Source organism: Pseudochaenichthys georgianus, chromosome 17 (assembly GCF_902827115.2).
Source record: "Pseudochaenichthys georgianus chromosome 17, fPseGeo1.2, whole genome shotgun sequence".
In the NCBI taxonomy this organism is placed as follows: domain Eukaryota; kingdom Metazoa; phylum Chordata; class Actinopteri; order Perciformes; family Channichthyidae; genus Pseudochaenichthys; species Pseudochaenichthys georgianus.
The window spans coordinates 29238358-29266248 of record NC_047519.1 but is presented as its reverse complement, the minus strand read 5'-3'; the positions used below and the strand labels follow the sequence as shown (position 1 = coordinate 29266248).

The window sequence follows — 27891 nt, the reverse complement described above, 5'->3', positions numbered from 1 at the left end:
GTTTTCTTCGGAAGTTTTTCCTTGTACGATGTGAGGGTCTAAGGACAGAGGGTATCGTATTGTCATACTGATATTCTGTACAAACTGTGAAGACCACTGAGACAAATGTAACATTTGTGATATTGGGCTATATAAATAAACATTGATTGATTGATTGATTGACTCACCTTAACAGATTACCACCTACATTATAAGGGATAATCAGGGGAAAATAACTGTTAAGCTAATTAAATTGAATAAAAGTAGAAGTTATTTTATTGATGTACCATAACTACTAACAGCAGTGTTTCAGAGAGAATTATGTCATGTTGCCTTATGGGTGTTCAAAACTATTTTCTGTCTGTTTTTACTCGAAAAAGGAGGTGGAATGACTCATGCACCAGGCCACAGGGAGCTCTGCAAAGAGGCGATGTGCCCCTCGAAGCAATCACAAACATGCAACAAATGAAGGACGGCTCCTGCAACAACATCAGGAATTCATCTACGGTTTCCCTCGGATAAAAGCTTCAGCATCATGGATGTGATGTCAAAAAATGAATGTCAGGAGTTGAAAAGAGATTAAGAACATCTTCCAATCACCTTTGTTTTGAAAATTTGGCTGATACCTTGGAACAAATATGTAAATACATTGGTCAATTAATCAAATTATCTGCATTGGTAAATACATTTAGAGGTATTTTTTACTTTGTTTCCTATTTTACCTTTGTAATTTGGTTAAACCAACCCTTTAATAGATGTTTTCTGCTTTTATCTAACAAACACATGCACATTTTTGTGAGAGCATGATACAAGGAGACACTCTTTATGCACTTGTTTTATTTACAACACACAGCATTTTCTTTATCCATGTAATGAATGACTTTAAAAACAAAATCCTCCCAAGCAGACAATATACACTCTTTATGTACATATTATGCAATGTTTACTTCTCATACACTATGCGGTATACAGTATATACTTCATGTATACAAGATTGTGACGGCAATGATTGCAAAATGTCCCCTGTCTCGTCCGTACCCTTGTCTCTCTGATGTATCGACTGCCGTCTAATCAGTCTCATCTACTTCCTTTAACAACACTTTAAATTAGTTGAATGCTATGCAGTGTGTCAAGGCAGACAACAACAATGGGAGGCGTCTGAAGATAAACAGGGACAGGTCAGAGCATTGACACTTCCACCTTGCACTTAATTCACATCTAAAATGTCAAGTTATTCAAGTGATTCAGGTGTTAAAGAGCATTTCGTATATGTAACCTTTTCAAGTTTGTGATTTACCTTTCAAAGATTGGAAAAACCTACGCTGCAGATCATTTGTTGCTTAGGCAGTAACAGAAGGTGGACAATTACATGGGAGTGGTAGAAAAAAAACGTGTCATTTCAAACCCACTTTATTGACAGCTTCTTGTCCTCAGTACAATGCAAGATCTGTGGTGCTGAGCACAGAGGAATAAATACGGCAATAAATACAGTACCGACTCGCATCGGTGGCCGTCTTTAATTCACTCTCGCTGGAGCCATCACGGCCTCACCACAAACACACAAAACTGATAAGACATCACACACAACACTGAGCCGAGGGTTTTTCTTCCGCCTTAAATTACCGTGGGTCGTAGATCAACATGGTGTGATTCGTGCTGCAATTCAGCACTGCTTTAGGAAAGATGTTCCTGCCTGCGTACATTTCCTTTCATCAGTTTGACAATCGACTGAAGATTGGAACAGGGAGGACCGGTTGGAAGCTAGTAATTTCACATTTTGTTTTTTATAAAAGATGACAGTTTGGATGTGTCAACGCATCCAACAGAAACCTGCAGTGCTGCTCAGTCACAATGGAAGAGACTGAACAGAAGAAGAGTGTCTGAATGATCCATGAAAGAATGACATCTTAGTTTTACAACGGCATGCATTGCCCATAGGTTTTAAAGTTTTTATCCCTTACCAACAATGACAAGATAAAACCACATCTAATAAAGGTTCAACCCATCAATCAAGATCCAACCCCTTAACCCTTCTTTAGATAATTCATTGATTATAGACATGTTAAAATCTCTTAATTTCTTCTGAGATATGGCATTAAAATAGCTTTGCCTTGATATTAAAGATTATGTCAGATATCCTGTACAGTTGATGTTCATGACCATTTCAAGTAAAAGAGTAACAAAGCACGAATATTTATAGGAAAACAAAATCACATCATGAATGCTCACTGACATCCGGCAAACTCTGAGAAACGCTACACCACACAACCACATTGTTACATGTATGGCAACAATCAAAGGCAATTGCAGGACAATGTATTTCATTAGGATCCAGGCTGTGTATTGCATTCATCATACAATACATGGGGACGGGGGGAAATCCTTTGCTCCAACTCACGTCAAAGAGGGTCTGCTTTTTAATGTTCTATTATTGGTTCTCATAATCAGCTGATTAAACAGTTTGAAACATATGTCATTTAAAGGCATATTCATAGATCACGATATATATGTAACATATTTGTCATCAGACTTAGTTTTGCTAGTTCTGTTTTTGTTAATTCCAATGTTAGAGTAGTTCTATAAGCATTTATTAGTAATTTGTTAATAGTTATAATAGTAAATGTGTTTACAGTGCATTGAACAACCTGATTCTATTATTGAACTCGACAATGCAGACAATAATTTGCCTAAGTGTCTTTATTTATGCAGATTATATCCTGTTATTGTTTTAGATGTGTGTTTACTTCTTAATGCTTTGTTTACTTTGCATTTTCACAGAAACTATTCGCAATAACTTAGTGAGAAGATGGAGCAATCTGGGCAAAAGCACTGACCATAGATGCAGTGATTAATGAAACGTACTGTGTGTATACGTTCTCTTTCCTCCACTAACTCTCTGCGTGCTCTGTGAAATATAATGTAAACCTTGTACAAAAGTTGAAAGAAAAAGCTCTTTAAAATGCATGGCCTGACACCGTATGGAGTATTAGTGTCCAAACTTGCCAGGAAAAAGGGAAGCAGGATGGTAACTCTACAGTACATTTATAGTGTGGGTAATTACTGTCTGTTTCACACTCACACAACTAGCCTTCGCTTTCTCTCTCATACCCTCAGGTGGGGCAGTAAATGAAAGCTGATGGCCTGCTAGCCATCAGGTATTTAGCACTGCTTAGCACATTTTCAAGAGTAATGAACCCGGTGTGGATCGAAACTGTCCTATACTACTAGTTTTGCAGTTGCATTATGGGCAGCAATGAATGCCTTTATACACTGTTTGTGTTCCTATTGTGTCACTTATTATTCAGCTTCCACACCAGAGAAACAGAGAGAAAGGGAAGGGAGTTTAAGCATTCTGTGATTAAGGCAGTCTCATAAATATTGCAGAGAGGTTTTTGGCCCCCGTTTGGAGATACACTGCCACAACAGTCTTGAGTTCCAAGCTCTTACTAACTGCTGCTTCCCATCGACACAGATTACAGAGCAGACGAGTGGATGTGAATGCCGATGGCTAAAAGAAAATCTGAGTATGATGCAACAATGTTCGATCCATGGAGGAAAAAACATCCCATCAAAAACAACATCGAGCAGTAATCCTCTTTGGAAGAAAAGGTCATATTTGGTTTGTGTATCAGTCCTCCACACAATGAATAATCTTTTATGGGGACGGTAAATGAAAAAAAAGAAAAGCACAGCTCAGAGCGCTTTAATTAAGATTTGAAAGTAAAGTAGAAGCCTATTTCTAATTTGTCCACTGAAGTTAGTGCTAGGGGCTTTTTAAGCGGCGTGCAGAGACGAGGATAGACAAAGGTCCCACTTACAGTAGCTTAACTCTGTCTCACTTAATTTAGTTCATTCCAAGATACAGAAAAAAATTCAAAGCAGATACATACATATTAGTTGGAAACAGGAGATCAGGCTCCTTTAATGTCTTCAGTTGAGTTCTGCTGATCGCTTCACTTCCTTGCAGCTTGTTATGAGTTCAAGCTGCTTTCAAATCTGCCAACATGGCAATCCTTAAGAACTGTACCCTTTACAGTGCTTCCAATTACTGTACTTAGGGCTTCAAGTAGCTAGACCTCGAGCTTCACACCCCCTCTCTATACAGAGTGATAACAGCCCCTCAGACCCACTCCTGCATGGAGCGCTTGCAGTACAGTATGTGGCGCTGTGTGCTCTTCCTCCTGAACTGGAAAACGGTGTAGAGGAGGACCATCATGCACAGCGCCAGGACACAGGGGATGGCGATGGCCACGGCTTTCTCCGTGCCCCCAGCGCTGTCCAATTTGATGACAACGTCCACGTCACCGTTGTCGTAGTGGCGCTCCTCGGCCACCGGGGGGTTCCAGTCCCAGTCGGGGTCTGCAGGTAGCCCGTCGCAGCCCATAAAGTCCCTCAGGATGGACCTCGGGTAGCCGGGCTCCACGCGAAGCAGCTGGTTGTTGAACTTCCAGTAGTCCTTGCCCTTGTAAAAGTAGGTAAAACCTGCAGGGAGGTATTGTGGGACAAAACAAATACACTTTTATACATATACTGTGCAGTTGCATGTACCACTTTGTCATGCAATAGAGAAGCCAAATCAGTGACTATGTGTTATTGTTTAGCTGAATTTCTATATAGATAGCAACAATGAACAACATGGAGTCAAATGCACAGTACTCATACCTGGCCAATTAAGCTGATTCTTATTCTGATGTCTCTCAACAGAATCTGTATGTGAAAGAAAGAGATTAATTACTCGCTGCGTGCTTTAGGTTGCTTAAAAATAAGGCTAATCATTTTGGGTTTCTACAGAGTTGTATTGAAAGTAATGAAAAGTACAGTAACATTGTATTTGTAACAAACAAGATTGGAGAAACAATTGAGAAGAGTCAAAGTTCCTAAAGGAGAAATACTTGGATATGCTGATCTGAATTGCCTGAACTTTTTATTTATGTTCTTTCATTACTATTAACCGTATAGTCTATGAGATAACAAAACAATATAAAAATGACTATCATCCATTACGAAAGCAAGCAGCAAATCATCGTGTAGAACCTCATTAAGTAAACCATTGATAAATTGATATTCAAAATGCATTTTCTATGGATCCACTATTTGTTGCGACTGGTGTTGTGCAGTTGCAGTGTCTGCATTGTGTTCCTTTTTGTTTATCACTCCCTTATGAAAAGTTTATAAGTGCAGATTCTCCCAATTCTGATAAGTGTTTTAAAGCAGAGATTTTACACCGGTTTAAATATATTCACGGAAAATGTATCCAGAAAAAAGACGATGTTCAGTCAACTTCCTTCTGTCATGTTGTTGCATTCAGGACTAAAACGATAAAAGCAAATACCAGACAAACTGGATCTCTGTACAAGAGTTAAGTGCTGCTCTTCATGTTTTATAAATGTCACTCTGTCTTAGAAACAACAGTGCTGCACTGCCAGTGTGTAAATACTCTCAATCCAATCTGACTAGTACACGCCACGGTCATTAAAGCTGACATACCATTGGCCCTATCCACAAAGGCCCCCTGTGGAGAGTCGGGAATGCCCTTCCAGATGGTGATGGGTTTGGGATAACCTGGATCCATGGTCCTCATGTCCTCATTGTACCTCCAGTACCTACAAAAGGACAGACAGAAATAGCGTCAGTGAGTGACATGGGCCTGTTAAACACCTGACCCCCTGATCTGGGTCGTTCGGAGAAAATTACACATTCTTGTAACTATGCACAAATCCACACAGTGAAACACAAATCAGCTCAGTGATGAGAGTTTAATTAATCCGACCGCTGGACACAGTTGCTAAATTCATCAACGCTAAGCAGACACGGCTATTTGTAAATCTCTGGAGTATACAAAGTACTTATTATTATAATATACTAACTTCCTCAGTCTATTCCTGTCCACTATCAAATCATGCCAAGACCCTTGCACAGGAACTCAAACAAGGGCTGAGTTGCCAAAACAGACATGTCAAGCAAATGAGAAAGGCTTTTGGTCTCCCAAATGTAGGCTTTTCAGGTGTCTACGCAGTGAAGCAAAAACACTCACATTTCATAGAAGAAATATACATAACAAAAGAGTAGAAGAAGCTGATTGGATGCAAAAATAATCTATTTGTTAAATAAGAGTAGATGGCTTTGTTACTCCAACGATTTAATTATGCTATTACACAAAATCAAAACTAAATATCAATTATTGATGCTTGTTATGATGTTCTGTGATTATACCGGTGCTTTTAACAGTACATACCCTTTGAGGACGGATTTTTAGCAAGTTGGTTATAAAATCCAGATGAGGGCAGTTATTTTTCATATTGCTCAGATAGAAAAGCCTTCTAAGTTAAGAAGATGTTATTCTCGAACTATATACAGCTTTAAAAAATGGCACTGAACATCTGCACACTGTGTTCACAGCCATATTGTATCTGTAGCTTGCAGCGAGATTTAAAAAAGAACCTAATCTGAACATTTAAAAGATCTGCAACTGGCTTGATTCACATGACCAGAGAAAGTGGTCAATCCATCATCCACACTGTGTTTATCTGCCTGGCAAATGTGTTTCAGGGGTTGTTTTGATTGATCTGCTTCTCATACACTGATGCTCACACACATAAATCTTGCTACGCAGTGACATTTCTTTGAATTAGAACAAACAGCACCCTGTCGCAGAGGGAGGGAGAGAGAGGCACTCGTGTTTGAGACGATGGACAAAACCTCCTGTTTGTCATGATGTGCAGCAGCAGGTTGAGGGATGACAGTATCATGACAAAGCATTTTGACAGCTTTCACCATACACCCACTGACCTCCTAGGATATGATTTATCATGACAGCTGAACAAACATGTGAGTCACACTGCCATCTCTCAAAAGTTAACATCATTGCCACGCACACGGGTTTCGGGGAAAACTCTCAGTAAAAACACTCAAGTATTGAAATCCCCATCACATGTGTTGCTCTTACATTGGGTCTTATTGGGTTGAATGCCAATTAGCAGCATTTTTTTAGCTGTTAAATAGGCAATCAGCATTTTCAGAGCAAAATGTGACAGCTTGCATTGCTTCAAAGATGACAGCTACGGTATCTATGCCAACGTGCACTGAATTAAAAACCTGATAAATAATTAAATATTCCATGGGAAACTGTCCCCAAAATCTTTAAATGTACCAAACACTGACAAAATGGGTTTATAAGGAGCCAAAAAGGGCTGACAAATAAAACACATCTGTAATATCTACTCCTTAAAGGTGGGGTAGGTACGTTTGAGAAACCGGCTCGAGATACACTTTTCGTTATATTCCATGGAGTGCTCTTAACATCCCGATAGCAATGAATATCTTAAGTGCTTTGACAACAAATCCATAACAAAATGTCATCTGTGGAAGCCGTAATACTGTAAAAAGCACGACCAATCGCCGCGATTGATTGCCGCCCTGTCTGTCAGCCTTCCATCTCGTGCACGCAGAAATGTATCTCGTGCCCTCATTGGGCGTGCCGTCATTGGGCGTGCCGTCATTGGGCGTGCCGTCATTGGGCGTGCATTGCAGCAGTACTTCAATGACTCGCCAGCAACAGGCGGCCACTTTCACCAGTCGGCTGACGCCATGTGCGCGTTCATGTGTGTTGGAGGAGGTGCTCTGTAAGGAAGTCTGAAGGAAGGGGCGGATTCTTTTCGGCTGTGTACTTTCAAATTTTAGTGCACTCGAGCCGGTTTCTGAAACTTACCTAGGTAATTTTTGAGAAACCAGCTCGAGTGCGCTACAATTTGAAAATACACAGCCGGAAAAAATCTGCCACTTCCTTACAGAGCCCCTCCTCCAACACACACGAACGCGCACATGACCAATGAGGGCACGAGATAAGTTTGTGCACAGATGGAAGGCTCCAGTTATTTTAGCCGGGCCGGCTAAAATGATTGGTCGTGCTTTTTACAGTACTACGGCTTCCACAGATGACATTTTTGTATGGATTTTTTGTCAAAGCACTTCAGATATTCATTGCTATCGGGATGTTAAGAGCATTCCATGGAATATAACAAAAAGTGTATCTCGAGCCGGTTTCTCAAACTTACCTACCCCACCTTTAACTTACTGGTTGTATACAATTTGGTCACACAGAATCAGTTTATCGGCTTAATCAAAAGATTTTAATTAAGATTTCCGCCTTGATTGATCCTCACAGCACTTTGTCTGCTCTCAGAGACTTCAGAGAGCCAAACATCTTAACTTCACATCAGTGCTGATAACCGTTCGTCACAGACCTGTCTCCTTTGAAGAAGTAGGTCTTGGCGACGTCCTCCCACCAGACGGCTGTCTCGATGCTCTGAGTGGGCATGCCGCTCCCGAACAGCGAGATGTCCTGAGGGTACGAAGGCTGGAGAGTCGTGTCCTTGAAGACCCAGAAACGGTTTCCTAAAATAAACACAACGTATTATGATGCTCTGGGACGAAGACATTATGATGAAGATGACATGACACGCAAAACACTCTCAGCTCAGTCAAGTGTGTGTTCCTGTTCACAAGATTTTAAATGTCAGATGTAACACCTCGTTGACAAAATATCTGCTCAACACAACATTTATGCGGTTTTATCCATAATACAATAAACAGGACGATGATACTATGAACGCCACGCCGCAGAGACTTGTTGTTTTGAGTTTTATTGAAGCTATTGTTGCTTTTAATTGATACAATAATAAATGCATCAGGCAGGGTGAGGAGAGCTGCTGGGGCGGTGAGCTTGCAGTAAGTAGCTCGACACTCACATACACACACATGCAGTTAAGTCCCCTTGAGAGAATTAATAAAGCATGAGGCACTCTGATCCCACTGGGTGACAGATGTCATGTTAATCTGCTGATGGTCCGATGGAATGGACCGGCAAACATTGTGTTTACCGTACAGAATGCAAAGCAACGTCAAAGTCACCCGCTCAGACGCGTTATGATAAAAGATGACTGGATGTTTGAAGAGCAAAAATATCCACATGGACTTGTAGAGGGGGAAACAACAGTGTTCTTGTTTGTCAAAATAACATGTTTTAAAATATCATGGATATTTATTTGTAACTAAGGATAAAGGGTTCTTTGTGTAATGTGTTTTTATTTATTTTGTCAGAACCCTTTTCCTATTTGTGAGGATTACCTTGATTATTTTTACTTTTGTATTTATTTATTTTATGAATGTAAATTAAATCTGGGAAGAAAACGAATAAAGGTGCCAATTTTATTGTACACAGACAAAAAATATGCAAACAAAATCAGTGCTTTCAACAAGTCATTGTGTGTCTGATATATAAGTCGATAGGGACTTGGCTTGGCAACTGTAAGGTCACCAGTTCAAGTCCCGGCAAGACCAAGTGCTACCGAGGTGTCCCTGAGCAAGGCACCGTTCCCCACACTGCTCCCCGGGCGCCGTTCAAAATGGTAGCACACTGCTCCTAACACTAAGATGGGTCAAATGCAGAGAAACAATTTCCCCACGAGGGATTAATAAAAGTCCATCTTAATCTTAATCTTAATATATGTCTTCCACGTATAAAAGCGGTTTGAAAAATGTTAAATAATCCTGTTTTGTTACCATCCATGTTTGCTTGCTTGCTTTGTAGCAAGCAGTTAGCATCTTCCTTGCCTTTCTTGTATTGGCACATTAGCACTAGTTGAACCTTGTGACAGAAACGCGCATCACGTCCCTCTTGTGCTCTCACGTGTTCATGTGCATCTTGGTGCGTTTGCACAATACTAAAAATAGGGTTCCACTTGTAAAAACTTTGCTCCATAGCACTACTTATTCCCAAAAAACTGTATTACCTTTGAAGAAGACGAATTTCCCTTCGCTATTTTCATACACGGCATCAATTTTGGGAGGCAAGCCTTTCCAGAAGTAGTTGATCTGCATGGGGTAACCAGGGACCACCGAGTTGTCCCGTACCCTCCAAAACCACTGGTCCTGTAGAAACACATAAGGTAGAATCATCATCATCATCTTCATTGTTGTAGCCATGTTTACTCAGGCTGATGATCTCCTCTACCTTGAACACAAAGAGCTCCTGCCGCAGGATGGCCAGGGTGTTGAAGCCTCCGTCACAGATGTTGGGTTTGGAGTTGGGGTTGGAGGGCTTGGCCCCCTGTGGAGGGCGATGGGGTCTGGCATGGCGTTCATTCTTACGGGGGTCTGAAGGAGGGTGGAAGCGAGGAGGAGGGACTGTGGGCGGGGGTCTGGTGGGCTGCGGGGCTCTATCTGGTGGACCTAAAACGATAAAAAAAGGTCTATACACTTTGTTGTGTAAGGTTGATACATATATTTCCATATTAAGATGCTAAATATGTTTACTTTCTTTTTTTTACCAATGCACCTTTAATGTTGGAACAGATGATGCGTTCGTTGACTCATGTTGGCTGTCCTCTTTAACAGCTGACAAATGTTGCTTACTGGCAAATTACCCAAAATGACTGAATGTTTCAGCAGCTTTTGTAATAGTGACTAAGTCAGTGCAGGGCCTCTGTTTCTATAACATTTTGTGATATGGCTTCAGGAAAGTAAATGTCACATTGCTCTTAATCTGCTGTCAAACTATTAGAATTGAAAGAAAAAGAAAAATAATTCTGTAAGAAATGTAGCAGAGGGTTACCATAGATTTTCTGGATGCCCTGTAGGTCATCGTGAGGTAGTTTGAAGTTCTCTGTGTCCATGTACTGGTAGAAAGGAGCCATGATAGCGGTCGGGTCATTCGAATGTTCCAGACCGAGGGCGTGGCCCAGCTCGTGCACCGCAACCAAGAACAGGTCGTTACCTGGAGGGGAAAAGAGGGGAAATTATGTTAATGCCAAAAAAAACTCAATCATTTACAGACAGTACTTATGAGGTGGAGGCAAATGCATGTGACTATGTTTGCTGTGATGAAACAGTAGAAAACAGGCAGAGACACACTTAATTAACACGAGAGATAGGTGGTGATAAGCACAGAAACACATCATTAATGATAAAGTGGGCCTTTACGTTTCATCATCTTCCTTGAGATAAATTGACTACCTTAGGGTTTGGGATTATTGGTTGGACACAACTGAGCAATTATTTTACTTATTATAGGAAACCCATTAAACACATAATTGACAAATAACAGGTTGATTAATCAACAATGAATGTAATCATTATTTCCAGTCCTCTGATGCACACTGACTCCCATTGAGCTAATGCGGTGCAATGTAGTGCAGGTAAAGATTTTTGTAAGTAAATTGATTTTGTTGTTGTTGCTCTAGATATAAATATGCCCCATGTGAGCAGAGGGACACACTTATGTTATGTTCAAGTTACCATAAAACAGTGTAAATACAAACATTTATGCAATGCACCTGAACACATTGGCATAGCACAAGGAAAGATTATACACCTATTCCATATCACATTAAAACACACACAGACAAATGAAAGAACAAAAATGCCATGGTCAGTGTCTCTGGTCAGTGCTCAGCTCATGGTGTCAACTTGATTTAGAAAGAACAACACCATTTACGTACAGCTTGCGACTGAAGCTGTCCCCAGGAGATGGTTGCCCTTTAAAACATGATATCCACTCCTGCCAGCAGTGCTGCACAGACCCACCACTGACCCTCAGCCAGCAGCTAAAAGGTTACACCTCCCCTTCCCCCATTTATCTTACACAAGCAGTCTCTTCCACCAAACCAAAACATGTCTACCATAAAGACTTAAGAGACAGGTCAGAGCTACCATTAGCACACATGTCAACATGCAACATTCACAATTACATCGCTGTGAAAGCCCATTAAAGGTTGCACAGCTTCCCAGAGCCATAAGCAGAGAAAGGAGCTTCAGCACTCCACATGGATAACCATGGGACACTGCGCAAGGGTGAACATGAATTTGACTTGGGAGTCTGAGACAATTACCATTGGAGAAGGAGAACAAAAGAGAGGGAGACAAGGAGAGCAGCTGATGGGTGGCAAGCAGTTCCCCAGAACAAACACAGTGTGAGTTGTTACCCTCCTCTTCCACTAATGGGAGGATAAAATGTAAGCGTACAGCACGAGGGTATTAGCAGGAGCAGCAGCCTGGTGGTGCTCTGACAAGCCTGGCGCCCCGTAGGTAGGGTAATTAAAGCCTGTGTGGATGCACGGCTGAGGAAGGCCTCTTCTCTCCTGCACCCTGCCAGCATCCACACAGGCAGGGTGGCTTTCATTACAGGATATGTGGGCCACTGTTACAGTATATCTTCATTTTTCATTTGAGCATAATCAATAATAACCTATCCTAACTTGATCCATCATAACATTATCCAAAACACCATGACATAACAAGATAACAAAGTTAAACCAAACATTACACATAACATAACAATACAAGCCATGCTAACTAATGCGACTTAACCTAATCAATCCATAGTAGCATACCATAGCAAATAATGATTACATCATCAGCACGACATAATGTAACATCATATCACATGAGATAAGATAATGTCAGAACTTAAAATAACCAAACCTAATCTAACTTGTATATTAACATTTTACACTGTAACATAAAATAACATAATAATTTAACCAACAATACCCTAATTTGACTTATAACACCATATAACCCATTATAATCTAACCTCAGTTAATATACCAATAATCACATAATGTTATATAACATAACACACAACACAGTATAAAATCACATACGATTAAACAATATGACATAATCTTACATGATAACCTAATTTATATACCTATAATATCCATAGCTCAACATAACTTATAATTACTTATTACACGGCTTAGGTCAATTTGGACATTTCAGAGGTTGTTAATACTCGTTACCACACCAATGCTAATACAATATACCGATAATAACATAATGGTGTATAACATAACAAAGTAAAGCACAACATGATTCAACCTAATTATAAACTCACCTAACTTTACCTGATATTCCCATTATAGAATAACACAACATAACATCATATCACAATATTTTTGACAGATTGTAATGGTATTCATTTATATATCTCTATTTCTTTATATCACTCTCATACGGAAGAGGATTAGGGCCACATACTTTTTTTTTTGTCAGAATTCTGACTTTTTTCTCAGAACAAAAATAAAATATATTTTTTGGGAGAAAACAAAATATGACTTTAAAATCATGTTCTGAGAAAAAAAAGTCAGAATTCTGAGTTTTTTTCTCAGAACAAAAAAAACCGGTTTTTTTTCAAATCCTCCCGGAAAAAAAAATCATGTGGCCCTAATCCTCTTCCGTACTCTCTTCAAGCACACCACTGAGAAAATTCACTAAAAACAGAATGGCCATAATCATTTACCAGCAAGCAATGTCTTAAAATAGCCGAGCTTCCTGTCATCTAAAGAGCTTATTATGCAGGGGAAAAAACATCAAAATCCTGACAGATGGGGTGACGCATCTTAATAGAGCACAGCCGATCAAAGACATCTCTGCATTCTTTGTTTTTGGTTAAGCATCCCTCATACCATGCCCTGTGATACCATCTCTGTTATTTTGCGCTCCTGCCAAGCCATCTGCATTTTCATCTTTTGCTTCCCATCAGCCCTTATCTGTGTGTCCTGATGACTCTCCTTTCTTCTTTTTCTCAATGTTCCTCACATCTTCAAAACCACTTTACCTGTTTACATGCCTGCCAACAATGCATTTAAAAACCTTACTTACTTCCTTTCCTATGCTTGCTAATACTCTCCAATGAACTTCTCTGTAGTTTTTCCTTACTTTTACTTTTTCAATCCCTTATTTGTATATTCTTGTGAAACCCCCTGACCATCACCACTTAATCTGTCTCTAAAGGTTTAAACACACCTTTTCTTTCACTTACCATCATGGTTTGGGTTCCCTAGGGTCCATGGCTCATCTGAATCAAAGTGTGTGTCACCTCCTATGCCTGGGCCCGGAAAATAGGCGTGGGCGAGAAATCCCCCTTCCCCATCGAAGGGAGAGCTGTCACCATGAAAACCCGAAGCGAAGATGATGGTGATGTCCACGTCACGCCTGCCAGTCTCCAGAGCGCTGTACGGAACGGCCTCAAAGCGTAGGGGAGTCACACCCTGCCACACGTCAAATGCTCGCCGGATGGCATCGTGAGTCTCCCTGGCGCCCACCTTAGGTGTGACATTTTTTATGCTGTGGGAAGAAAGAAAGCAAACTGAATAAAGTATCTGCAACAAGGGAGATGATACAAAGCTGACAAATATAAAAGCTTTTTGGCATCGTTATTAAATTGCCAATGTTAATTAAGTTTGATTGAAAATGAAAATAAACCTCAGTAAATTGCATTCCACATGGAAAATGTTGAGCAGGTTCATATGGTGCATTCACAGTGAAAGATATAGATGTACAGGAGTCGTACAGTATTATGGCGACTATGGGGAACAAAGCAATCAGCAAAAGCCAAAAAAAAGTGTAAACTGCATCAACCCTGCGCCTTGTTATTCCCTTCAATTCAAAGGAAAATGTTTTACTGTTATATGGGGAGAAAAGTTGCACTTGACACAAGTATTTCAAGCCCAGCAGCTTTTACTGAACTTTTAACACTGCAGTCGTTATCAGTCCCTAGCAGGCAGGGAGGAATGGGAAATCTTCTCCCTCTCTCTCCTCTCATTTTGGTGAATAAAGTGCAGTCAGCAGCAGCGTTGGCTCAGCACTGATTGACATTCCATTAGCAGAGGGGGCTCATCAATTCAAATGTGTGCAGGAAGGAAGGATTTGAATAAATTGACAGTGTTATCGTCCATTACTGCTGTAACCTGTCAATTTGCAGTTGTGCCAGAGAACCGTTTATCAGGACCACTCAGAACCTATTAAAAAGCTGCAGCTTATTTAGGCGAGATAAGATGAGAGTTTTAATATTTCCGCTGAGTTTACGTCCAATTTACACTCAGGATTTTAAACAGTTTTTCTATGAGGGAGAGGAAAGCCTAAATCTTTATGCTCCTCACCTACAACTGTTTTGTTTTGTTAAAAGAATACATAGAGAAGGATTACAAAAAAAACCCTGCCTGATTTCATTTTGCATTTTGCCAGCAAGCTATATATAAACCGGAAAGTAAACATAATCATAGCACACAAGGGCGCATCTATTTGTGAATCTGAACGTGTGATGATATTTTGGTGTGTGTGTGTCTGCCACCAGCATGTGTGACGTATTTGCACTGTCTCTATGACAACTCAGAGCGTGAGATCCCAGGTGGTTAAAGAAGAGGAAGTGAGAGACAGAGAAAAATTAACACTGGCAAATCTGAAACCTGCATTACAGGCTAAGCTCAATGGTCACCATGACAACTGTCTGTACTATCTCTCACCTGTAGGTGATGTGTGTACGCTGCCACTTCTGTCCTGTCAGTGCGTATCTCCGCTTCCGTGACCTCGCAGCAATCTTAAACTTGTCCGGTACTCCACAGCGAGGCTTTTGCATCCAACTTAGAGAAGAGGAGAGAGGCGAAGAGAAGGTGATATAAGTTTGCAAAATATAAATTAGGAGGCATCACAAGAAAAACAAAAGTGTACTTAGTAGTTCTCTTGGTGAACATTGAAACAGCAACAACACATAAAGGAAGTGGTGTGCAAAATATATCACTAAAACTACTGCAAACTACAGTCATCAATACAAGTGCAGGATTTCATTCTCAATGAGTGCTGAGAGGAAATCAACTGTCATGTTTTCTCATTCATAACACATGAGATTATCACAAGTACAGAACACACATACTTTGACACATAGGCAAAACATTAATTCTCACCTCAGTGTGATATCACTGCATCATCATGCAAAATGAGAAGAAGGAAAAGTGTTAAAACCTTCGCCTGGGGTTTTGATGGAGGGTGAAATGATCAGCTCTATTTCTGGCCTTCACTAATTCATTAAAATATTGATTCCTTTTGCAAGTTTACATGAATGAGTGGAGCATTTGCATCAATGTGTCATCAATGGCCTGCCCCTCACAGTTTGAACAAGCACGTGTGCATACTCACTCCTTGGTTTTCTCATCCAGTGTCCCTGTGACATTGAGACCATAGACGCGCTGCATGGCAGCGATGGCTGAGTGCAAGGTTTGGGCCGAGCGCAGGACAGACATTCCCGGTTCTGTGCGGGGCAGGTAGCCATACCTCTGTAGCCATCCCTGCAAAAGGTGAGAAGTCAACAATATACATGTAATACTTATTTCAAGACTTACTTTATACCCTTTATAAGATATCTTGGATACAGCAGGAATAATGACATGAACATAGGATGTGATAAGCAATACAATGTGTATTATAAAATAGCATCCTGGATATTATGCATTTGCGTTTTGCAAGTTTATTCAGATAATTAATTAGTTATCAACTACAATGTACATCATATCAACAGAGCTGTTTAAAGTGAAAGGATATCAAATAAGCTGCAGCAACTTTGAGTCCCAGATGTAACTTCTTCAATATATACTCTTTTTCAGAATTCATATTTCACTTGACACTCGAAGGCATTCTGGTTCAAATACAAACCACATATATTCATTGGGGTAGCTAACTCGAGGGCACAGTAGCTGTTTAATGAGGGCAAAGTACTATTTGTTTAGTTACCCTACCGAGTATTTCCCAGTAAGAGGCCAGTCCCATAATAGAAATCAATAAGAAAATAACTGCAGGGCAATTATTCTGCATTTCACAAATGGCTGTGAGAGGACTAACCATTAGTACTTTATTATCGCAAGAAAGCCAACTGCAGTGAGAAGGAGCTTCTGTGGTTAGACTTAATGTCACAGAAGCTTCAACAAGGTGCTTCATATAATTTGCAGGTTCATAATCTATTGTATGTCTTTCCAGCCATGGTTTTAATGTGTCTGTGTATACTTGCTCAGAGGCTCCTTGCACATCATTGCAACTGTTTGCATTTGAATCTCTTTTAGTGACCTCAGTGTTTCTGTCCTGAGGCTGCTCTCTTTTGCCCTGTACTTGATACAGAGAGCTGGAGCCCGGGCGTCATTGCAGGGGTCATTTCTAGATTCAATCCTGATGCTGGGAGGCCACGAGGTGGCCACGCCATGCACAGCTGTCCGCACGCCACCCAGCTGCCTCCACATCACTACAGCCATGAGATATGCTCCAGCTGGCTAATCTGACTAGCTGTCTCCTCTGTCCATCCCTCCCCCTTCTGCCTCTATCCCTCTTTCTGCTGAGCTAAACGCCTTGTTTATCCTTTTCCCCCTCTCTCCGGTGGGCGTGTTTCCTGTGTGTGTTGTGTTCGTTCCAAAGGCACAGATCTCAAATAGATATTGGGCAGATTTCAGTCATCCATAAAATGGAATAATGATGTGTTTGTGTGACTGTTAGCATCAGCATTTTTTCAGAGTAGTGAAAGGGAGTCAGAGGTGAGGAGGAAAATGACATCAATTAATTAGGTACAACAAATCCTATTATGCAGCTTGTGTGTACATATTTGAATATCCTTTTAGCACTGTGATGCTGATAAAGAATGTCTGACTGAAAGCTGGCCTATAACAATATCCAGCAGTGAAAGCATCACCTCTATTAAAATAGACTCTTCTCTGGGTGGCACATTTAGAATCACTGGGCTGAATCAGCTCAGCTCACGGACCGCAGTGGAATAAAATGAGCATCCTTCTGTTTCATTGCACTCTACAAATGAGGAATGCGCGCTATGTTCGCCGTTCAGTGCGTGAGCTGTGCTGATAGGCTTACAATGTATCCATGTTATGCATTATGGTAATTGTTCCCACGGATAGCATTGGGAGCTATGATTGGGAGTCGATGCATAAACACATATGTTTTTCCCGCTGAGGCACATTATGTGGAGGAGAGAGCACGGTCATTTATGATAACCGGGGAGGGAAGGCCATTCATCTTACCTCAACGCTGAACTGATGATGATGATCCTCCTCTCCGGACACAGCACACGAAATCCAAAGCAAAAAATGCAAGCAGAATGCTGCCGCGTAAAAGCAATCCGATGGTTTTCTTTTACTGGAGGATACTAAGGTCATAATGACCTGTTTTTCCCGAGTGTCTATTAGAAGAAGCCGCCCGTCTGCTTTGGCTCCTGTGTCAAATAAAAGGCATCAGGCGAGCTGTCAAGGCAGATTCACATGAAAACGAGAAAAGGCCCCAGCGTTTTGTAAAATCCCGATGGTGGCTTCAAATGTTCCGATGTCAAGCAGAGATAACGAGACATATTATGTCCGCTGCCCTCGCCATTCCTATTTACATCAGGGCTACATCTATACAGCAGCATCAATGGCCATGTACAGTACCCAGTCTGCGCAAGATAGGCTCCCTCCCGACTCCACGCCTGCGCTTTGATTTCTCACACAGCGCAGCGCCGCTTGGCAGCATCATGAGAGCTGCCCTACAGAGTGCAAGAGATGAATTGAATTCCTCAGAACTGCCTGTACGTTTGACTTTCACATTGCCACGACCATGTCTCTGTGCACTTTGAAGCACACATGTGCAGTCGGATGGTTTTATTTTAAATTCCTGATAGTAAACAAAGGGACCGCTGCATCCAGATTATGGACTGATTCCTGTGCTTGTGTCAGTGCACAAAACGATTATTTAGCGGTTTAAAAAAGTATATTTCTGTGCACTGACAGATTTAGGTAGCAAGTCTATAATTAACAACATGTTATGCACCTTGCCTGTAATTGATAGTAATCAATTATCTGATTTTAGTCAGCAGCTTGTATGTGCACATTTTTGACATCAAGAGAAGCTCATTTATCTTGAAACATCTGCCCCACCCCTGTGTTGCGCTCTGGCCTGCAGACCCAGAACAGACAACCACAGCTTCCTAAAACATTTATAGCTCCTACATCTCTTTATAGCCCAGAGATACAACAACGTGCCTGAAGCAAACAAACCACGAGATGGCGATGTTTCCTTGATGAATATGGCCGTCAGCTGTTGAGGGCACAGGACACACCACAACCTGAATGAACCCACATGAACCAATGAGCCGAGAATTTGACATTGATTTGATGTGATTGACAGACAGTCAATGTGGCATGGAGTGAAGAACAAACTATAGACATAATTACACAACAAGTACGTTTTTAACTTACAATAATAAAATCCTTCCAAAAACAAGAAGCCATTTACTCATCGTCATGAGCGATGACTTTAAATCTGGAGTTGCCCTGGAAAGAGGTTGTCTCCCTGCAGATAAATCAACATTTCACCTGATTACATCCATGATCTCATTCCATCAATCACTACAACAGAGAGTTGGAATGAACATCATCTGCCAAGCTGACACATGTGTGGTTTGGCAGGTTTCTTTTGTGTCAAATGCAAATGTGCACTTCTGAAGCCAGTCTGCTACCGGACAATCTTTGTGACTCAGAGTTTCCTGTAGCTATGGACACTTTCTCAACTCAGACTTGAATGGGTTTAAAGGACTGTCTGTGCCAACCTTTACCGGAAAAGTATGGCATCAATCCACACACCCTAAACCAGAATGTGCAGCAAACCGCTTCAGTGGATTCTAGTCAGGGCCGCCCCTGGCCAACTTGGGGCCGCAAGCGACATTGTGAGATGAGCCCCCCCCCCCCCCAACTGACAGGAGCGGGAAAAAAAATTGGAAACAAAGTAAGTTACTTTGCAAATATAATTCCTGTTTATTATTATTATTATCAACAGTTACTTTTTTAAGCAGTGAGGTAAATGGTAAATGTGCATGTATGTCGTTCAGTATGCGTTTACAGGTGAATACGTCTGCATTTGCTGCCAAATACTAGCCTAAAAAAGATTAAAATATAATGAATGCAAATAAACTACTTCTACTAATAATAATAATCATAATCAATTCAATAATATAAATACTATATTATTTCATTATAATATAGTTGTAATCAAGACAAAACATGCTTATGACATGATCAAAAACTGATATTTATTAAATCTGTATTCAAATGTAGTTCCCTCTGTCAGCAATGTATCAACAACTACACACACATTTCTATCAGTATCTCTCTGTGTTGTGGTTGACATGACGATGACTGTTAGGAGTTAAGGGTTAGGCTGAGCATCACCATGAAATATGCAAATTGACATAAAATGAATAAAAGGGGGAAAAATGCTCCATATTTTTTAGGCTGTAAACTAACCCTAACCCTAACTGTTATGTAAGCCAACTAGACAGACAGTTTATCACTCTTCCTCCTGTACATTAGCAGATAAAAGGCATAACATACTTGAATGAATGGTAAATAAATAATGCTGGAAATAACTGCATCTCCATTAGCCTATATGCTATGCAGAGACTGCCTTCTTCATGTCGTGAATTGCAGCTGATGTTTTAATATGGCAATTGGCAATTTGACTTATACAACATTCGCAAGTTGTACATTTGACTCATACAATAACCCACCTTCGAGTGATGCTCTAGTTTCTTCATGTTTTGTTTTTTTTCCCTCTTGCTTGCGCCGGACTGAAACTGTCTTTTCACCGACATCTCTTCACCTGCACTAGTGGCCGTATCAAAGCTGTGATTGGTCAGATGTCGACTCGATTCATTGCAACGGTGTCGGGTTACTGACGTGCTCCCCTTGTCACCTCTCAGTCTCGCATGTCAGCGGGGGGTGCGCGGAGAACTGCGCACAGCAGCTGAGGCCCTGTGCGCTGTGCGCACACGATTCACAAAGGTTGGCCCTTGACGTAATATGCGTCACCATGACCATAGCACCGGAAATAATTAATAGAGTGGCAAAGTCCCTCCCCTTCCGGGGGAGCTCCATGGGACCTTATTTCGGAAAAATTATGTATTGAAGTCAATGGAGAGTGAAAGATTATCTTTCGATCCCGTTTGAATTGTGCCACGAATTACACATATGATGTTTGTCAATTTACAAGATAATTTTGCAAGTCAAACAAATAAAAATGTGTCGTAAAACTGTGAAGTAACACATTTCTTTGTGTGAAACGCTTAATGAACTACATCTCTGGTCTCGCAGACTCTCACAACAACACACGTCACCAAGATGGCCGTCACTACTGTCTTGTCAAATAAGTGATTGACTAGTACTACCCTCACTATCAACACGCAGTGGCGCCTCCAGAAATGTATCATAGGGGTGGCCAAATGGGGCCACTGAAAATCTTGGGGTGGCCCACCAAAACCAAGAATGTAATTGTTGTAAAAGTATAGACTAGATGAAAACAATGGCAAAGAGAATCACCTACTGATATACTTTGGTTTCTTATTTTACATTTTCTGATACTATTCATCTGAAGTGAATATAATACGGATAGTAAACATTTTACTTCAAACAACATTTAAAAGAACCTTGTTTTGTGTTATGTATACATGTATTGGTGATGTATTGTTTTGTTTTTTATATATGCTAGTTGTTCTTTCCTTTTAAAAAGACAAATACAGCTTAATTTAAATAAGTTCCTTTATTGTAAGGCACAAAATGTTCAGAATTCTCAACACATACAATACACAACAGCAACACAACATGTTCTTCAGTTATATTATGTCTCTAGGTTATAAATTGTTTTAGACTGAACAAAGCTGTTTGTGTCACACTGGGATCAAAGATGATTGACGTGACTTTATTAAATCAAGTTTTAAAACATGACTATTTTATTTCAACAGGACCCAAAAACACAAGGGGTATACAATGGTAAATACATACTGTGATTGAACACAAAAACACCATCTGTTATTGACCTTTATAGCAAATCCAAACATTATAAATGATACAAAACGCCACCTTTTAGTATTAGACAGAAAATTCTATTTTTTTAGATTAGGCCACTGTGGTGAGAGTAATACATATAGCTTGTATTCCATTTGTTTTGAAAATGTATATTTATACTTTATAAACAAACTGGTTACCCTTTTTTAAAATTAGCATACAGAACATTATGAAAACAAACTTGACTAATGGTCGGCTCATAACCTCAGAACACAGAAGAGGAAAAACTGCATAGATTCTCGTTTCATTTTGAAGGAGCTACAGACCTAAAGTGTTTAGAAGACTTAAATGATTAAAAAGGTCACAATCACATTAATAAAACTGTATTTAGGTTTTAGTTTCACTTTTACAAAACAGAGTTCCACATGTACTTTCTAGCATGTATGGCCATCTCCTCACTAGCCCTATGCTGCTGCTCCCCTGCCAGCTTTGTCTCTCCTTTACTCATCTTCTTCTTAAAATAAGAAGAGATGTCTGTTGACTCTCTCTTCATTTTCTGCAAATTGACATTACACACAGCAGTGATTAATAGTAGCCTACGCATTACACCAGCCCAGCATACCAACATCAGCTAACGTTAACTTAGCAAGCTTATGGGCATAGATATGTCTCATAATTATTTGTGTGAACATAAAAATAATTTGTGTGTAAATATGTGATGTGTAAATGTAAAACACCATCCACAAATGCATTTAAAAGATTTGCAATGTGCAAGTGTAAAACGGATCTGCAAATGCGCTAAATATTTTCACAAATAAAAAAAAGATCTGTGAATATCTCTTTAACATTTACAACTTTCGATCAGGCATTTGTGAATCCATTTTGTATTTGTCGATCTAAAATGTGCTTGCGGATCTCAAATCTCTGCTCGCGGATCTCACATTTCTGCTTGTGGATCGTCTTTTTACACACACGGAATTTTGCGACATATTTTCCGCAGGTCTCGGCTAAAATCTACTCGTGTCAATCGGTTATTTTCAGAAACCACGTGATGGCCTGCTGATGACGACATTATTGTGACATTATTTTTTAAGATTGACAAACATCATAGTGTAATTCGTGGCAAAATTCAAACGGGATCGAAAGATACGTTTTCTCTCTCCATTGACTTCAATACATAATTTTTCCGAAATAAGGTCCCATGGACCGGAAGTAGATGGGCGTGACTTCGCCACTCTATAGGCCTGGGGTTGCATGAAATATCAAAGCTGTCACTGTTGTCCTGCAAAATATCATTTAAAAAAGGACATTTATAACTGTATATGACTGTTATAATGATTGGTGCATGCATTGGTACGTCCTATTGTTTCTTTTGGTTGGATTTTGTAAACATGTTAAAGGGTGTTTAATCTTTATTTTTAGACATGGCATGCCACCAAAATGCCTTTTTTATATAAATGTTGCTGAAAGATCTTTGAAACATAAACACACAAACCTTCAGGGAATCATTCACATTACTCATAACTGTGAACAAGGTGTTCCATGTTATGAAACAGGATGTGACTAGTTGAAAAGTTGAGAAAGGGATTCCTATTGGATTAAAACAGGTTCATTCATTTACTCTGAGGTGTTTACTGTGTAACCCAATGGGCTGTCATGGAGACCACATGCTCTGGCAAGTGGATATGGCTCTGAGCCAGATACCAGGGGCCTCCACAGGAAACGGTGAAACAGAGCAAAAATATATGAACATGTTTTATCGTTCTTACAAGGAAGATACATCAAAGTGTACATTTGCTCACTATCACATAACAACAATCCACTCATCCATTTATATATTTACCTTCACTATACATTTAGATGAAAGAGCATTTCCTTTAGGGGTGCAGCTGGTGGGATACTCTTACAGGCTCCTCTAATTAAACCTAATTAATTGGTACTTGACAGTTTGTTCTAATCCCCTCAGGGTTTTCTGCAATATTGTTAAACACAATACAGAAAGCTATTATTAAAGCTTTCATGGACTCAGTCACATCTAATCCACATTTTACCTCACATTTTTAGAGATTAAGCAGCCATGATACATGCCTTTTTTCCATTTCATTTCATTATATTTGGCAGCAGTATCACTCCTCTTAACCTACAGTTTTATAGATTTGCATTAATGGTCTGTTATTTTTCCAGGTGTTTTTACATTTTGTATTATTTGGGCCATAATTAAACACTTTTTTAAATGCAATGCATAAACAAAACAAACAACAACACTGAAAAATAAAGCACAATTGTAGCTCCCTCCAGTAAATGACACGAGGCTGAGGTCTTGATTAAATACGGGGTTTATTCTTGTGGGACCTATTCCAACCCGTGAGAACTGGGTTGTAAGACAACAAATATATAAAAGGTAAACAATAAATAAATATGGAATATATGCATGTCATCACTGTTAATGCCGCTAAATAAAACAATAAACGGCACACATATCCCACACAGCATGTAGCACAAGCTAACAATAGCATGTAGCACAAGCTAGCGCATAGCATACATACATATAACTAGAGATGTCCGATCCGATCACGTGATCGGGGATCGGAGCTGATCGCGTGATTTTCAAAAGATCGGAATCGGGAGAAAAAAATCGGGGATCGGGAATTTTTTTTTTTTTTATAAAATATTTTTATTATTTTATTTAATGTTACAAAACAAAAATGACCATGTTCATGTCTTAAAGTCATCATGAGTTTTGGTTTAAAATTACACAACATCATGTATGTGTTGCTTTATTTGGGCTTGTTTTCATAGACCTGGTTGCTTATTTCTCTGAAATCTGGCAACAGAGTGGGCGCAGTGTCTAATAGTAGCAGTAAGCTAACGAGAGGCTACGTTCAGCTGGTGACTCGGGAGTCGGGACAGAGAAAATGTCAGGAGTTTGGAAGTATTATAAAATTGAAAGCGAAGGCAGTGTAACAGCCAGATGCAATGTTTGCAAGGCAGAGGTTCCGCGTGGTGGAAAGAACAGAGCTACGTTCAACACGACCAATCTAATACGCTACCTACAGCGGCCACTCAGGTAACGGCACTGAAACAACCGACACTTTCAGAGACTTTTAAAAGGAAAGAGAAACTGCCCCAGAACAGTGAAAAGGCCAACAAAATAACAGCCAAGATAGCTGAATGCATCGCGTTGGATGACCAGCCGTTATCTGTTTTTCTCTTAATGCATTGCATAAAGATCGGATCGGGAAAAATCGGTATCGGCAGATTGTCACAATCAAATGATCAGAATCGGATCGGGAGCAAAAAAAGGTGATCGGGACATCCCTACATATAACCTGCAGCTCAACCACACACATTTAGACAAACAACCAGCACACACATGTACCTCGTAGGCTGCTAGTCATCTAGAGGGGCTGATATCTTTAACTGCATTTTCCCCTTAGTTTCCTTAGATTTTCTTTACATTCTGCGTTGCTCTGCAGTTGCGACTATCAATTGCGTCGATTAAACAAACAGGTGTAACACAAAACACCGCAGATTAGTTCCGCCCCTATTAATGTTGCACATAAAAGGCAGGAACCAAAAATACAACGTGGAACAACATAAACAACAGAGAGTGAATACAGTTACAACAATCTTTATATTAACATGAGGTATTTGTAGTCTGGTTCATTTTATTACAAAGTTATATTATAGTTTTCTCCTGTGCTTTCTCCTTTGTATTGTTTTGTCCGGACTGTAAAACATTTATGATCAATTGCTGCATGAAAAGAGCCGTATACATATAGATTGTATTGTTAAAACATTTAGTAGAATTTTTTTCTTTTTTTTGCATATTTTATAATTATCTCCTGAAACCCATAGTGTGATGTCTGCTTGGGTTGATGCAGCAGATGGTATGCCTCTGAGTGACAGTAAATCCTATATGATCCCATATGTTTCCAGCTTCTGCAGCTCATCTTTACTGTACAAGACAATCATAAATGAGCATGTTGTTAGTGGGGGTTGGTGCTTCTCCGTGAATGTTTTTCCCAAAAATGTACTTGGATGTTGCTGGTCCATCTGGGCCCTTTCATGCAGATCAGACTTTAGACCTTTAGGACAAGGAGTTGCTCCCCCCACATCACAGTCCCATAACCTTTCTGCCTCACCGCACCACTTAATAAGACTCCTCGTGTAAACATTATCCTCCTATTGTTAAGCATTACCTGTACCTCAAATATGAACTGCATTGATTCACATGTATTTAAAATGTCCCTTCAGGTACATAATACCAGTATATTATGCACATAAGAGATGAAAAATGTGAAAATATTGCAAGGTGGGACATGTATTTACTTTGCCAGCCAGTAGCTGTCATCTCTCCTCTCGTTCTTTCACACACTTTCTTCTTCTCTCACTTCTGTTCATCTTACTCTCTCTCTTTTGAATCCCCAGCGGTCTGGCTATTATTCTGTGTTTGTTTAGTGTTTCTGCAAGGATGACAGACATCTGTGGTGTAAGGCTCTGGATGGATGGTGACATGAAACACCGGATGTCTTTCTTTATAACTGTGGAACATTTCATAATTGAGACGTGGAACAGCGGTGTAGAAATACACCGTAATAGAGAAGCCACGGTGATTTCTTAACCTTTTTTTTCCCGTTTAACAAGTCTCCGTTGTGGCTCAGTACGAGGTGAACCTTGGCTCCAACCCATTTGTTAGATTCAAATATATGAATCTAAAGTAAAGCACACATTTGATTTTCAATAACAATCAAATTGCAATATTTGACCTCTTGTGATCCTCTTTATGAGACTTGGAAAAAGCATAACCCTGTGAAGGGAATAACTTTGTAATTCAATGGAGCTCCTTCAGTTATCATTTCCCCCTGACTTACCAAAATGACAAAGGCCATGGGTTTATTTGTCTGTTTTCCAATGACAGTGCTTGGACCATTTAAACTGGCAGTTGCATCACATCCACATCTCACTGAAAATAGCGTTATGTACCGTCTCCTGTGAAACGTTAGCCTCACATTAAGTAATTTCTCCTCGAGGAAAATGGTCATAATTTCACCCAACACAATAACCCCTTCCTCCAACAGTACAACCAAAGACGATTTACTGAGCCATTAGGCCGCGGTAATGAAATAAACACCAGTGTGAGAAATGATTTCTATCACTCCTGTCCCCATAGAGTCTGATCTGTGTACAACAACAAACACATTTAAGCAGCTTCACATCCAATTAGACTCGACTCTCATCAGACGGACACTCTGTCAACGGTCTAGACATTTGGTCCATTCAACTCCATGACATTAATACTGAGGGCTGTCTTTCATATATGCACATTAACAAATAAAGAAACGTTAAAGGGTTATTTTTAGCGTCTTGAGCTTTGCCTTTATGGGTCAGATTTAATGAAACATCCAGAAGTCAGCTTTGACGTCCAAGATGAGTCATCCTTTTTTAAAATAACTTTCTATAATAAGGTTTTCACCTAAAATAGATTGATTAACACTTACATTAGATTCATTTGTGTATGTACAAATCCAACAAATAGTAAATATGTGTCTGCAAAATGTACTTACATCTCCAGGTCTGTGGATAACACTCAGCATCTGTGTCATTCCTAGTGCTTCATCTCACATCCTCATTTTAGATGTGTTGTTGTTTCTTCAGGCCTTACGGTACATAGACTCGACCATCTTTCATTGTTTGAGAAAGATCAAATAGGTATGCTATGTGATATGTCAACATCACATAGCAGGAAAAGTGGAATTACAATATTAAAAATGACTCCACTCTATTTGCTTCTTCCAGTATCCTGATATTGTACATTCCCACTCAGGCTTAATGACTTTCTGGGACACTTACTGAGCCACCATTAATGTTATTAGTTAAACTCTTGCTTTTCCTGTTATAACAAATCAAATTGTCTGCTGCGAAGGAGGCCTACTGAATTTGTTGTTAGTGCAACATTTCATACATATGCTAAAGAGGCCAAGTCGAATTAAAATATGATTCCCTAAACAAATTGCATGATAGCCTATAGGGTATGTTCTTGTTCTTAAAGCTAGTATTCACTGACTCTGGGTACAATAAGTAGTGTCAAAGTCATAGTACTGTTCAATATGTAAGTATATATGGACGGATAAGAAGTTCCTAACACAGAAATATGATCTCTCCATACATTGTTTGTCCGCGAGAGAGATTTTGTATAATTATCATGCATTTATTTAATTTTAATCGCTCAGTAATTGTCTTGGTCATAATTGTAATGTTTGTGTTTTTA

General features: G+C 39.9%; 1 protein-coding gene across 2 annotated transcripts; it reads right to left on the bottom strand.

The window, feature by feature from the left end:
- Positions 1-815: 815 nt before the first annotated feature.
- On the bottom strand, positions 816-18270 carry mmp16b (matrix metallopeptidase 16b (membrane-inserted)). Of its 2 annotated transcripts, XM_034105397.1 has the most exons (12): positions 17832-18270; positions 15955-16103; positions 15723-15737; positions 15285-15401; positions 13802-14106; positions 10592-10753; positions 9992-10209; positions 9771-9909; positions 8223-8373; positions 5467-5582; positions 4642-4686; positions 816-4461 (listed from the first exon to the last, which is right to left on the bottom strand). In XM_034105397.1, the coding sequence occupies exons 1-12, from the start codon at positions 17964-17966 to the stop codon at positions 4100-4102; spliced, it is 1914 nt and encodes a 637-aa protein (XP_033961288.1). In that variant the 5' UTR covers positions 17967-18270; the 3' UTR covers positions 816-4099. The 2 variants fall into 2 exon arrangements, with proteins under 2 accessions (XP_033961288.1, XP_033961289.1); XM_034105398.1 differs by lacking the exon at positions 15723-15737.
- Positions 18271-27891: the final 9621 nt, after the last annotated feature.

Excerpts from the sequence above, each read along its gene's own strand:
- mmp16b (XM_034105397.1), bottom strand. The coding sequence starts at position 17,966 with ATGACCTTAGTATCCTCCAGTAAAAGAAAACCATCGGATTGCTTTTAC. Across the intron at positions 8,374-9,770 it reads GAAATTCGTCTTCTTCAAAG|GAAACCGTTTCTGGGTCTTC; the intron begins GTAATACAGTTT and ends TGTTTATTTTAG. Across the intron at positions 4,687-5,466 it reads CTTTGTGGATAGGGCCAATG|ATTCTGTTGAGAGACATCAG; the intron begins GTATGTCAGCTT and ends TTTCACATACAG.